The 13,993-nt window shown below is 43.3% G+C and overlaps 1 protein-coding gene across 1 annotated transcript; it reads left to right on the top strand.

Annotated features, from left to right (window-relative positions):
* The first annotated feature begins 1,318 nt into the window (after positions 1 to 1,318).
* LOC144517731 (serpin A3-5-like) lies at positions 1,319 to 11,147 on the top strand. Its single transcript, XM_078249856.1, has 6 exons — positions 1,319 to 1,720; positions 6,518 to 7,166; positions 7,304 to 7,374; positions 9,224 to 9,420; positions 10,677 to 10,821; positions 10,899 to 11,147. The coding sequence occupies exons 2-6, from the start codon at positions 6,524 to 6,526 to the stop codon at positions 11,094 to 11,096; spliced, it is 1,254 nt and encodes a 417-aa protein (XP_078105982.1). The 5' UTR covers positions 1,319 to 1,720; positions 6,518 to 6,523; the 3' UTR covers positions 11,097 to 11,147.
* Positions 11,148 to 13,993: the final 2,846 nt, after the last annotated feature.

Raw genomic sequence — 13,993 nt, 5'->3', positions numbered from 1 at the left:
GCAGACATCAGACGTAACATTTCCTTCCTGAAGAAGGCAGTAAAACATCGCTGAGCTGTTTGTTCAGCCAGGTGATATTATTAATCCAGACATGATGTTTGATTTCCTGATGTATCTGTGACTTACACACCAGGTACAGAGCAGCAACGGAGGTTATTTTGGCCTCATGATGACGGAAAGAAACCTTGTTGGAGCCTACAGCTCTACAAGGTACAGGATTAAACACATATTGATCCAGACGTGATCCTGCGATCAAACTCACGCGACTGGCGCGACGCGAGTATTTTATTTCGCCTTGGTGTTGACGCTCCTTTAGTCTCGTATAGCCAACTGTATCTCCACAGCGCTGTGGAGGAAGGTCTGGCTACGCCACAGATGCATTCTGGGACTGGGATAGGAGAAGGGAACTCTCTGGGTTGTTGACATTTCTTTAAACAAATCACAACGGTCCTGGGTGGCGCTGAGCTCCGGACGCAGCGACGGTGGCTCTGCTAAATAGTCTCAGAGACACACAGACACACACTCACTCACACACGTATGTCTCCGTGTGTACTTTGTCCACAGCAGTGGATATGACACATGCCTTTGGTGTGGGAGATCTGGGTTCAATTCCCACTGTGATACATTGGACACTTAACCCCTAGTTGCCCCAGAGGCGTTCGACCTCTGACATATATATGTCATATGTTTGTCGCAGTGATCGATCCTTTCTGCCTTCATCAGTCTGTTAATCATTTGGACAGATACAGTCAGTCAAGGGCATAACTTTGGGTTCAACATTGGGGGGTTGAGATCCCTATCTGAGGGGGGGGGGGAGGGTCCCGGGACATGTCTGCATGGATTGAAAATAGCACAAAAACATAAAAAAACAATTGTCAAAAGGAGACAAATGTTGGAAAAAGGGTCAAAAACAACGTTGCTGAAAAAAACGACAAAATGTTTTTCCGGAAAAAGGGCTTTTCACACGGGGAGCGATTGTCGCGCCTTGTAATTCATTTCCAATGAGAGGCAAGAGGGCAGGTGGGGAGGTGGGGGGGGCAGTTTGACAGGTGACGCGAGAAGCATGAAACAGTCTCATTCGCGCTGGTCACACGCCCGCTGCAAGAGTTGAACGGTGTTGTGAGTTCACTAAAAATATAAACCTGTTTTCTAAACAGTTATCAGGACATAGACAGCAGAGCTTCTGCTTGTCACTCACACACACACACACACATACACACACACACACACACACATACACACATACACACAGACACAGACTCACCACACACACACACACAGACATGTTGCAGGATTCCGTCCTGCTGCTCCTGTGAGCTGGTAACATTAAATGTATGTTGAGTCTTATTATTTACTGTGAACACTGTACAGCAGCCTCACTAAGAAACCTGCTTTCCAGGAAGTTGTCAAGCTGTGTGCAGTTACAAAAGGTTGAAATCCGGCAGCCTTCAAACAGAGGAAAGCTGACGCTGAACATTGGTCCTGTAGGGTTAAATGGCAGCTCGGGTCAAGGCTTGTGTGTTGATCTGCTGCAGCCTCAGCTTGACGTGAGTTACGGTAAAACATGATTACTCAGAACGTACGCAGGGGCCGAGCAAATAAAAGATTGAGACAGAGAATAAACAAAGCCAAAGTACAGTTTCTCTGATTTATCTCATAAAAAGGAACATCTCTCGTTGTCCAGTCAGTGCTTCTCTGTCTGCTCTTCAACCAGGAGAAGGTAAGCTGTTAGAAAGATGGATTGTTGTTATGTGTTTTATATATAAGTTTAAATACTCTGCCAACAGTTAAAGACCTTTAGAGATGACTAGATTTACTCTACTTATTCTCCTTTGGGAAGTTCAATCAATGTATTGATGTTTTTTTCGTATTATTTGTTCCTAGTGCAGTTTTTGTGTGTGTTTTTAGTAATTGTTGGTTTGGTGTGTTTGAGTGTTAATTGTTACAATTACACAGCAAAAGGTCAGTGACATTTTTATTTGTGCATGGTAGAAAGCAAGTACTGATACTGATATAATGACATACGATACATATGGAGAATGTAACTACATGGTTGCATAACCATTTATAATGGTGATATTAGGTGACATGTATTTGAGTATCTGTGTACAGGTAGTAGGAGTTTAGATGAGATTTACATTAGTTTAAACGTTATCATTGTCCAGAGTACAATGAGAGAGACAATGGAGGGCAGGTAGCGTCTAACCAGAAGTGCAAAAATGCAGAAAAGTGCAATATAATATTCAAGTATAGACATGTAGTGCAGTGCAGACAGTATATAACATATAGTACAGTATAGACAGTATATAACATGTAGTACAGTATAGACATTATACGACATATAAGAGTACAGTAACATTATAAGAGCAGAATAAATATGGATATGGAGTATTAACAATATAGACAGATATGTACAGTGTAGTAACAATAACATTTTAAAGGGGTGCTATGCATTTTTGGCCATTTCTTTGCTGTTTTCTGGCTTTTTTCTGGCAGGTTTCTCTATAGAGCTCCCCCTATAGCTTCAGAATAGATATTTGGCAGCTCCGATGTTTACTCATGTCTGACTCCTCGCTCGGTCAGTCTGCCGTTTCCTCTTTCTCTGTTCCTCCGACAATGCTTTCCTAGCTTTCTGCTTCTTTTTTGCCGGCTCAGCCATGACGATAGTGTGAAAAACTCCATCTCTACCTTGTTAGCTGGTTCCTGAATGTGCAGTGCCGTGAAGCAATTCGTTACTTTGCGAGACCTGATATCACGCCATACTTCCTGACGTTGCAAGGGTGGTGTTTCCGCTCACAGGCGCCAGGGTATGAAATGCCGTTTTATTCAATATGAAATAAATTAATAAATATGGCTTTGAAATACATCATGAAATAAATAAATGAGGGAATAAATCAACACGTTCTCACACTCATCTCGTAAAATATGGACGATTGGTCAGGTGCCTTTGTTGTTCTTATTAACGCTAAAAGTCTCCTTTAACGCTGTAAGTAAACGTGCTTGGTCGGGACTATTGCCGTCCCTTTAGAGCTATAAGTAAACGTGCTTGGTCGGGACTATTGCCGTCCCTTTAGAGCTATAAGTAAACGCGCTTGGTCGGGACTATTGCCGTCCCTTTAGAGCTATAAGTAAACGTGCTTGGTCGGGACTATTGTCGTCCCCTTTAGCGCTATGAGTAAACGAGCTTGGTCGGGACTATTGCCGTCCCCTTTAGCGCTATGAGTAAACGTGCTTGGTCGGGACTATTGCCGTCCCCTTTAGCGCTGTAAGTAAACGCGCTTGGTCGGGACTATTGACGTCCCCTTTAGCGCTATAAGTAAACGTGCTTGGTCGGGACTATTGCCGTCCCTTTAGAGCTATAAGTAAACGCGCTTGGTCGGGACTATTGCCGTCCCTTTAGAGCTATAAGTAAACGTGCTTGGTCGGGACTATTGCCGTCCCTTTAGAGCTATAAGTAAACCCTGCTTGGTCGGGACTATTGCCGTCCCCTTTCAGCGCTGTAAGTAAACGCCCTTGGTCGGGACTATTGCCGTCCCTTTAGCGCTATAAGTAAACGCGCTGGTCGGGACTATTGCCGTCCCCTTTAGCGCTATAAGTAAACGCGCTTGGTCGGGACTATTGCCGTCCCCTTTAGCGCTATAAGTAAACGCGCTTGGTCGGGACTATTGCCGTCCCCTTTAGCGCTATAAGTAAACGTGCTTGGTCGGGACTATTGCCGTCCCTTTAGCGCTATAAGTAAACGCGCTTGGTCGGGACTATTGCCGTCCCTTTAGCGCTATAAGTAAACGTGCTTGGTCGGGACTATTGCCGTCCCTTTAGAGCTGTAAGTAAACGCGCTTGGTCGGGACTATTGTCGTCCCTTTAGCGCTATAAGTAAACGCGCTTGGTCGGGACTATTGCCGTCCCTTTAGCGCTATAAGTAAACGTGCTTGGTCGGGACTATTGTCGTCTCTTTAGCGCTATAAGTAAACGTGCTTGGTCGGGACTATTGACGTCCCTTTAGACGCAGTCATGTTAAGGAAAAGGTCGTGTGAGGGTGTACGGTTCTGTGACATGCGGGAGGAAAGAAAAAAACGACTATAGCAAGCGTGACGTGAACCCCGCTCTCCTGGGTGAAAGTCCTGTTTGACTCATCCACCCCCCCAACCAACCTCCTTACAGACTCCTCTCTAAATCCTCTCTAACTGCTGCTCTCCCCGGTGCGTTACACAAACACGCTGAAAGACGCCTTTTTCGTGGCATCAGACGCTGACAGCCACTGTCCAAACGTCCTTATTCTACGAGTTCGGAGTGAGAACAGGTTGAATGAATACATAAATAATTAAATAAATGTAAATAGTCATATATAAATGAATCAGGAAGTTAAATAAATATATTAAAAGGTTTATTTTTTAAATCCACATTTATTGATTTCCGTCTCTATTTATTTCCATCCAGTTCTTATATGCAAATCAGGGGGTGTGGCTATCTCTCACATTCACAACCGTGGGCAAAAAAAGGCTTGCGAAGTGATGGTGCAGCTTGCGGTGCTCTGTACGCAGCCCACAGTCACCTATTCTGGGGTATCATCTACCACTCAACTGACGGAGCACCACGACCAGGGAGGGGGGGATGTTCGGACACACAGCACAGCAACACGATCCACACTAGCCCAACGCAAATAGGACATTGGAACTTACTGCCTAGTTAACTTATGCTACAGTCGGCCAAATTGAGAAAAGGAAAGCCATTGACCTACCTTACAGGTTCCAGACAAGGCGAGTGGAGGGTCTGAGTTTTAAACTGATTAGGTGTAATGTTTGCATAACCCAATGTGTACTTCTAGCTTTGGTTGCTCAAGACAGTAGGCTACACGCAGCTCAGAGTCGACCAAAACAAACAACTCCTGCCTTCCACTTCCTGTTGATACGTCTTTTTACTTTGGAATTTCTAATAGAGTAATGAAACAGGCAGTTTCACAGGATCTAAACAATCTTTCGAAGTGGTAGACATGTGGCATCATTTCTAGCTACCTAATACATTGTGTTTTAATAACGTGTTTTACCTGCTAGGCAGCAGCTTAGCGACATATATAGCCTGTTTGTATTGAAATAAGAGGCTGCTGCAGCCCGCCGTACGGATTGAGCAGAGGCTGCACAGTTTGACCGGCGGGCAGCAGCCGCACACCGGCGGGCAGCACCCGCACACCGGCGGGCAGCAGCCGCACACCGGCGGGCAGCAGCCGCACACCGGCGGGCAGCAGCCGCACACCGGCGGGCAGCAGCTGCACACCAGGCCGCCGGATGGTGTTGTTATGAACTTGTAATGTATAACTATTATCAAACCGGCCCTCGCAGCCTCGAAACTTGAGTTGCTGAATAGCCTAGGCTACTATTACACAGTAACCTAAACTCTGAGAAAATGATAACGTTAAGCACACTAGAATAAAATATAATATTCAGAATTAAACAGTGTAGCTGACTTACAGATTCAGTGAACATCCACGAATGTACGTAGGAGGGGGGAGGGTAGTTAGAGTAAAGGCGCTGACACACCAACCCGATTATCAGCCGTCGGACAGTCTGGCGAGGTGTCAGTGACTCGAGTCTGTTCGGTGTGCTCCGTGCCGTCGTCAGTCGGAGGAGCCGTCGGCCTTTATTTGGGCCGATTTGACATGTTGAATCAGCCAATAGGCAGTCGGACTCAATGACAAATCTGATTGGTGGAGTGCTAACCCAGAGATGACGAGCGGGATGAGACGAACGCCTCTCAAAATCTGACGAAAATCTTTTAAACCGACCTTTGTCGATCTGAAATGAAGACAGATTCAGCAACTGCACGGCCTGTTTCTCTCTTCAAATGTTTTCAGAAACACGTTTCGGTGAACTATTTCCGTAAAATACGAGATCGTATTCCGAACGAGACGCCATTATGGTCGAGGAGAAGCCAGACCCATGTGACGCGTTCTTCCAATCAGCTGCCGGTTTTCATTTTTTGGGCGACAATACAGATTAGCGCCACCTACTGTTATGGAGACGTATTACATTCCTGTAATTTATAGATAGATATTCATTAGTTTAACAACTGTGATGACCCCTCCCACTCAGGTGAGCTGGGTAGGAGGCAGGCAGAGGTGTGGTAGTCTACACCTGGTTCACATTTGCTTGATTGACTCTTTGTCCTTTAAAGAGGGCTGGAGACTCAGTTCTGCTGATCTCTCTCTCAATCCTCACATCCAGAAAAGGTTTGTTTTTGAGTTTTGTTTACATTGCAGCCTGGTTCACGGCTGCTGGTTACAGCGTTCTCGCTCAATACTGGACCAGTTTCAAAGATTTTCAGTCACTTAGACACAAATGAATAGGGATATGTCCAGCTTGAAACATACCAGCCTTTAATCAGATTTCTTTGAGAGTAACTAAACAGCCCACATACTCATCAGATTCACATTATACTAAACCTTCAGAAAATACATCCAGTACAAAATCAGTGTCCTCATTAAAACAAACAATGGGGCTGAACTTTTGAACTTTTGTCTTAGTTCACCATGATGATGCGTGCAGCCGTGGGTCTCTGGGTCCTATCAGCGGTGATCTGCGTGGGCAGAGGCCATCACCATTTGGGTCACGACGACGACCAGGCCGTCCAAGACACTATAGTGGACGGCAGCGCCAACAGCGTCTCCCTGGTGAACGACGCAAACCAAGACTTTTCCTTCCGACTCTACGGGAAGTTAGCAGCTGATGCTGACTCACAGGGAAAGAATATCTTCTTCTCCCCGGCTAGTGTGTCGGCCGCCTTGGCTGCGTTGTCCGTGGGAGCGCAGGGGGAGACGCACCGTCAGCTTTTCAGTGGTCTGGGCTTCAACAGCTCCCTCCTGACGCAGACAGATGTGGACCAGGCCTTCCAGACGTTGCTCCAGAGGGCCAACAACACATCTCAGGAGGACGTCAGCGAAGGGACCGCCGTGTTCGTGGACGACGAGTTCAAGCCGAAGCCGGAGTTCCTGCAGACCCTGAAGCAGTCGTACTTCGCAGATGGGTTCAATGTGGACTTCACCAAAGGCACGGAAAGTGCTGATACCATCAATAAGTACGTGGAGGAGAAGACCAACGGGAAGATTGAAAAGCTGGTGGAAAGCCTGGATCCAAACACTGTCATGTGTCTCATCAGCTACATCTACTACAAAGGTAAGAAAGTCCTGTGGGATGAGATCTAGTCAGTCTGTAATCTATTGTAATAATGTAAGATCTGTTTACATATTTTGAGGTTGCGTTGAACGTATCAAACCAAAGGTTGTGTATTATTTCTGCTCACTATCTAACAGGAAAGTGGGCGACTCAGTTTGACCCTAAACTCACCAAGCAGGAAGATTTCAACGTGGACGAGAACACCAAGGTTCAGAGTTTCTCCCTTAATTCAGAAACAAATATTTGAGTCCCAGTAATTAAAGGAGAAATCTGGCCGATTTTTACCTGAATCTTGATCTCTAGATGTATCCGAGTACTGTCGATAGGGGAAAAAACGACCAAAACCGGTGCTAGCAAACTGGAGTTGCTGCAGCTAATGGCTGTTTGCTAAAATGCCAGTTGTGGGGGCATCTTATAAAGAGTGCCTTTGTGCCTCTTAGCAGACACAAAATGCAATAAAGACGTCTGTGCATCATGAACAGGGCCCTTATGTGACAACAAGATGCGTTTTCAACATAGACATTATGAAGAAACCGTTTAAATTAAAAGTTTGTACTGTCACCTACCTCTTCTTCCATCGGTCGCTTCACCGAAAGCCCAGAAGAGTCGAACACGGCGGTCATGCCTTCGTGATGAAAACTTGAAGTTTATTTCCCCCGCAAAAATAGGTAATTGAGCACTGTAGTGGTTATGACCATATCAGTTATCATATCAAGGATTGAGGATCACTTCAAGAACAACTGTGACCACTGACGCATGTGGCAAGGCATCCAGGCCATCCAGACTATGTAACTACATGGAAACGGTCCAAATGATGCCTGTGGCTTGCACAGTAATAGCGTTACTGAAGGCTAGCTCTAGTCTCGTACTGAAGTCCCGTGGGAATTCAGTTGTTGCAGGACATGGTAAACAGTAGTGTGCAGATCGGAACGTAGTGTGTGAAGAGTGAAGATCGGAGGTGTTCACAAGGGAAGAAGCTTGGAGTAAGAATAACGTGTTGATCTACTGTGGACAAAAAATGGTTCGTGTTTGTTTGTTTACCATGTCCTGCAACAGCTGAATTCCCACGGGACTTCAGTACGAGACTAGAGCTAGCCTTCAGTAACGCTATTACTGTGCAAGCCACAGGCATCATTTGGACCGTTTCCATGTAGTTACATAGTCAAGATTAGATTAGATTAAATCCAACTTTATTGTCTTTGTGCAGAGTACAAAGACAACGTAGTACAAAGACAACGAAATGCAGTTTGCGTCCAACCAGAAGTGCAAAAAGAGCATAAAAGTGCAACGTGAAATACAAAGTATAGACAGGACAAGAAATATAGTGAAGTGTAGACAGTAGTGTACAGTTAGTTAACAGAAGGTGGTTTAGAGTAATATAAATTAAATATAAATATGTGCAGTGTATTAGCAGTTACCTTATAAGGGCAGAATGGTTGGGGTTGGTGGTTTTGTAATCTGTGATGGCCTGGATGCCTTGCCACATGCGTCGGGGGTCAGAGTTGTTCTTGAAGTGGTCCTTGATATAACTGATATGGTCATAACCACTACAGTGCTCAATTACCTATTGTTGAGGGGAACACGAAGGCATGACCTCCGTGTTCGACTCTTCTGGGCTTTCGGTGAAGCGACCGATGGAAGAAGAGGTAGGTGACAGTACAAACTTTTAATTTAAACGGTTTCTTCACAATGTCTATGTTGAAGACGCATCTTGTTGACACGTAAGGGCCCTGTTCATGATGCACAGACGTCTTTATTGCATTTCGTGTCTGTTAAGAGGCACAAAGGCCAGACATCGTAAACATTCGGGGTTCAGCCCAAACTTAAATCATTGGGAATTCTTTATTTACGAAAGATATATAAAGTATTTTTCATGCCGTTAACACAATGTGGGAAAACCCGATAGTAGTAACATCCTAATTTCTTTTTGACGTCTGCTGCATTTTTTCAACCTTTTTGTTGTTTTTTTGACGAGAAAAAGGGCTGAATGGATTTGAGTCCCAGTCCAATTAAGCATCATCGTTCACTCTGTGTGTCTTCATATGGTCATCGTCCAGGTTCCAGCCGTCATGATGAATCTGGATGATCGTTTCCAAACCTATGACGACCATGAACTGAAGACAACGGTCCTTCAGCTCCCCTTCAACAGCTCCTACTCCATGCTGCTGATGTTGCCTGAAGTCATGGCAACGCTGGAGAACGCCATCTCCCCGAACCACGTCACCAAATGGTTGAAGGCTATGGTGGGACACAGGTTGGGAGAATCTTAATTTATTTTTCTACTATGTAGAAGGTTTGACACTGAATAAGGTACCCAGCTTTGTTCTGTCTGATAGAGACTGTCCTCCCCCAAAAAATGCCCCCATAAGTGCATCATTCCTGACCTATATTTAGGTTTGTAGTGGCGGCGCCCTCTAGTGGCCATAGTAGTTCTGACGTGAGCAAAGCAGGAAGTAAGGTGAGGAAGTATAAGAGTGCCAAATGTCCTGGTAAGGAGACCAGTTTGTAATTGTCTGGTCTTTGTTGTGCATCTGCTTTAATCTTTTACTATTTGTTTGTGTCCTTGAGTATCAAGAAAGGTGCCTATAAATAAAATGTATTATTATTGTTTTAACTTTATATCAACTTAATTAAGTCTGGTTTTTTTACCCAAAAGGGAAAGGATCCCTACAGAGATAGACCTTTTAGTTAAAGAGTAAGATCCTTTTTGTTTAACATTAAACAGCCCCGAAATCACTGTCACCAAACTACACCAGACTCCATGTAAATAATCAGGACTTTTATCATCGTAAAACACACTTCATTCAAAGTGGACAGAAACTAAATCAAAACTACCAAAAGCCGTCTTGGTTCATCTTTCCACTGTTCCAACAATCACCACTCTGGTTTGGTTGAAATAAACCCTTAATTCACCCATTTACTTGTGGAAATATGCTGGCTCTATACACGCTAAAAGTCCTGATTATTTACATGGAGTCTGGTGGAGATATGCTGGCTCTATACACGCTAAAAGTCCTGATTATTTACATGGAGTCTGGTGGAAATATGCTGGCTCTATACACGCTAAAAGTCCTGATTATTTACATGGAGTCTGGTGGAAATATGCTGGCTCTATACACGCTAAAAAGTCCTGATTATTTACATGGAGTCTGGTGGAGATATGCTGGCTCTATACACGCTAAAAGTCCTGATTATTTACATGGAGTCTGGTGGAAATATGCTGGCTCTATACACGCTAAAAGTCCTGATTATTTACATGGAGTCTGGTGTAGTTTGGTGATGGTGATTTCGGGGCTGTTTCATGTTAAACTAAAAGGATCTTCCTCTTTAACTAAAAGGTCTATCTCTGTAGGGATCCTTTCATAATGTTGTCAGACACTTAGAATAATAATCTGAGTCTGTCAGTGATTAAAAACAGCATATCATTGTTTAAGGTCCTCACAGCCAAATGAAACTCCTGCCCCGGTCCGATTCAATGAATGTTTGTCTTTCCCACCCCAAATGCTTTAGGAGACGTGATGTATATATTCCAAAGTTCTCCATCAAGACTTCCTACAACCTGAATGATGTGCTGACACAAATGGGAATGACAGACATGTTTGGTGGTGCAAATCTGAGAGGCATTTCAGAGGAGCAAGGACTGGCAGTCTCAGATGTAAGTAAACAGAGCATATGTTTTATGTTATTTCACACATATTCCATTCGTCTCACTTCCTCTGCGTTGCACCGCAGGTTGTGCACAAAGCTACGCTGGACGTGGACGAGGCCGGAGCCGAAGCTGCAGCGGCCACAGGCATCCTCATCGGATTTTCTGCCATCTCGGACCCTGTCCCTGTGTTGAAGTTCAATCGTCCATTCATGGTCATCATCACTGAACGTAACACGGAGAAAATCCTCTTCTTGGGCAAGATTATCAACCCAACCATCTGATGATCATCACTTTGTTTGCTCGAGCACAGCTGTTGCATCTCATATAAAGGAGTCAGAAAAAACTTGCTTTGTTGTCTCTTGCTTTATTGAGAGTGTAAACAGTTTTTATATAATGATCTTTGAAGGTACAGTAATGTAGGGATAAAATATGATCAACTTCCATAAACATTTGGTATTCATTTATAACAGATCAGATTTTAAAAATACAATAGAAATGAACAGTGAACGCCCACTTTTTGAACTGCTCTGGTTCAAGTAAAAGTACTACTTCCACACTGTAAAAGTACATGTCCTGCATTGGAAATGTTACTTCAGTAAAAATCCATAAGTATCATCAGGTAAAAGTACTTAATGCAGGTAAATCTTCACATTTCAGAAACTGGGAACAGTTGATTTCATACAGACTTATGTCTCCTACAAGAGCAGAAACTCTCTCACAACCTCACAGCTCGGGGTCAGTCTACCTTCGATGGTTTAGACATCGTGGCTAATCTAAATACTTATAGAGGAAATGAATTGGATTGAACTAGAGTGACTGCTCTGGTCAAAGGTTGACGCTACACTGGATTGCTGGCTTGAATGTGTAAGAAGTAGGAATAGTTGAAAAAGTGAGAATGGGTTAATTTGGTATGAATGTCATTGAGAAGTTAAATAATACAAATAATGTTTGAAAGATGAGCAATATGTTTTTAGGAAAAGCTGACTGTAAACTGGAAATCTCTTAAATGTGTAAGAAGTAAAAGTTATTAATTAGTTCTGTGTTACCAACTTTAGTCAAAGGTTGCCATGACTTCTGTCTCAGTTACTTTCACTGAGATGAGGCTCTGGAGCGCCATTAAACCTCCTGCTTCTAGCTCAAAAACAGTTACTTCTATTGCTTAATGTTTAATACCGTAAGAGAGAGGACACCCTGCTGAACATCCTGTGGAACAATGGTGTGTACTGTTAAAAAATGTGAGGACAGTAGCAGGCAGAAGAAGGCCTGTTGCTGTTATTCTCCAGGTATTTCTGGAACCAGTTAATACAGGATAATGTACTTACTGAGTCAAAAAAGCCACCTGGCTCTTGATGGCAAGTTGGCTAAAGGATGAGGGGGGAGCATGGCATCAAGATGTCTTGTATAGCAAACAAGTGACAAGTCTGTAAGTTAAAGCTGCATTTTGTACATAGTATGCAACTTGTGTTATAGTGGAATGTGGATAAATCAGAAAAATAGTATACAAGCGGGCAATTCCTAATCATGCTGAACATTTTGATGTTTGACTGACGTTTTTGTGTTGATAAAAGGATACAGAAGAATAATAAAGATATAGAATAACAGGTAAAAAAAAGCCAAATGCTGTCTTGGGTTTCCAACTTTTCCAACAATCACCACTCTGGTTTGGTTGAAATAAACCCTTAATTCACCCATTTACATGTGGAAATATGCTGGCTCTATACACGCTAAAAGTCCTGATTATTTACATGGAGTCTGGTGGAGATATGCTGGCTCTATACACGCTAAAAGTCCTGATTATTTACATGGAGTCTGGTGGAAATATGCTGGCTCTATACACGCTAAAAGTCCTGATTATTTACATGGAGTCTGGTGGAAATATGCTGGCTCTGTGTAGTTTGGTGATGGAGATTTCGGGGCTGTTTCATGCTAAACTAAAAGGATCTTCCTCTTTAACTAAAAGGTCTATCTCTGTAGGGATCCTTTCATAATGTTGTCAGGCACTTAGAATAATAATCTGAGTCTGTCAGCGGCAAAAACAAAACTTTTAGTGGACGCTAATTGAAGCTGAACATTACAGTCTGGCTCTTTTCTTGTGTGTTTATCTGCTGCAGCCTCAGTTGGACGTGAGTTACATTAAAACATGATTACACAGAACGTACGCAGGGGCCGAGCAAATAAGAGTTTAAGACAGAGAATAAACAAAGCCAAAGTACAGTTTCTCTGATTTATCTCATAAAAAGGAACATCTCTCGTTGTCCAGTCAGTGCTTCTCTGTCTGCTCTTCAACCAGGAGAAGGTAAGCTGTTAGAAAGATGGATTGTTATTATGTGTTTTATATATAAGTTTAAAAACTCTGCCAACAGTTAAAGACCTTTAGAGATGACTAGATTTACTCTACTTATTCTCCTTTGGGAAGTTCAATCAATGTATTGATGTTTTTTTTCGTATTATTTGTTATATTCATTGGTTTAACAACTGTGATGACCCCTCCCACTCAGGTGAGCTGGGTAGGAGGCAGGCAGAGGTGTGTTAGTCTACACCTGGTTCACATTTGCTTGATTGACTCTTTGTCCTTTAAAGAGGGCTGGAGATTCAGTTCTGGAGATCTCTCTCAATCTTCACATCCAGAAAAGGTTTGTTTTTGAGCTTGAAGTTGAGCTGGTTCGTGACGGAGTTCTCGTAATGTTTAGTTTTTTGGGTTAGCCTTTTGTTACTTTAAGTCTAATTGGTATTGCACCAGTATAAGTTGTTTCTCTGGTCGGAGAGGTAAGAAGCCAGACTGCCTTTCTGAAGTGTGACTGGTGTAATTGCTCGGGAGATTCACACCTCAGTACTTTTAGCGTGTATAGAGCCAGTGTATTTCCACATGTAAATGGGTGAATTAAGTGTTTAGTTCAACCAAACCAGAGTGGTGATTGTTAGAACAGTGGACAACCAATCCTGCAAGGTTACATAGCAGCCTGGTTCACAGCTGCTGGTTACAGCGTTCAGTCACTTGGACACAAATGAATAGGGAAATATAGGTCCAGCTTGAAAAAATACCACCGTTTACTCAGATTTCTTTGAGGGTAACTAAACAGCCCACATACTCATCAGATTCACATCATAGTAAACTTCAGACAACAACTTCAGTATAATCAGTTTCCTCATTAAAACATCAAAGGTGAACTTTTGTTTT

Source organism: Sander vitreus, chromosome 5 (genome assembly GCF_031162955.1).
Source record: "Sander vitreus isolate 19-12246 chromosome 5, sanVit1, whole genome shotgun sequence".
In the NCBI taxonomy this organism is placed as follows: Eukaryota; Metazoa; Chordata; class Actinopteri; order Perciformes; family Percidae; genus Sander; species Sander vitreus.
The sequence above is the reverse complement of the archived record's forward strand: the minus strand, read 5'-3'. Positions and strand labels throughout refer to the sequence as shown.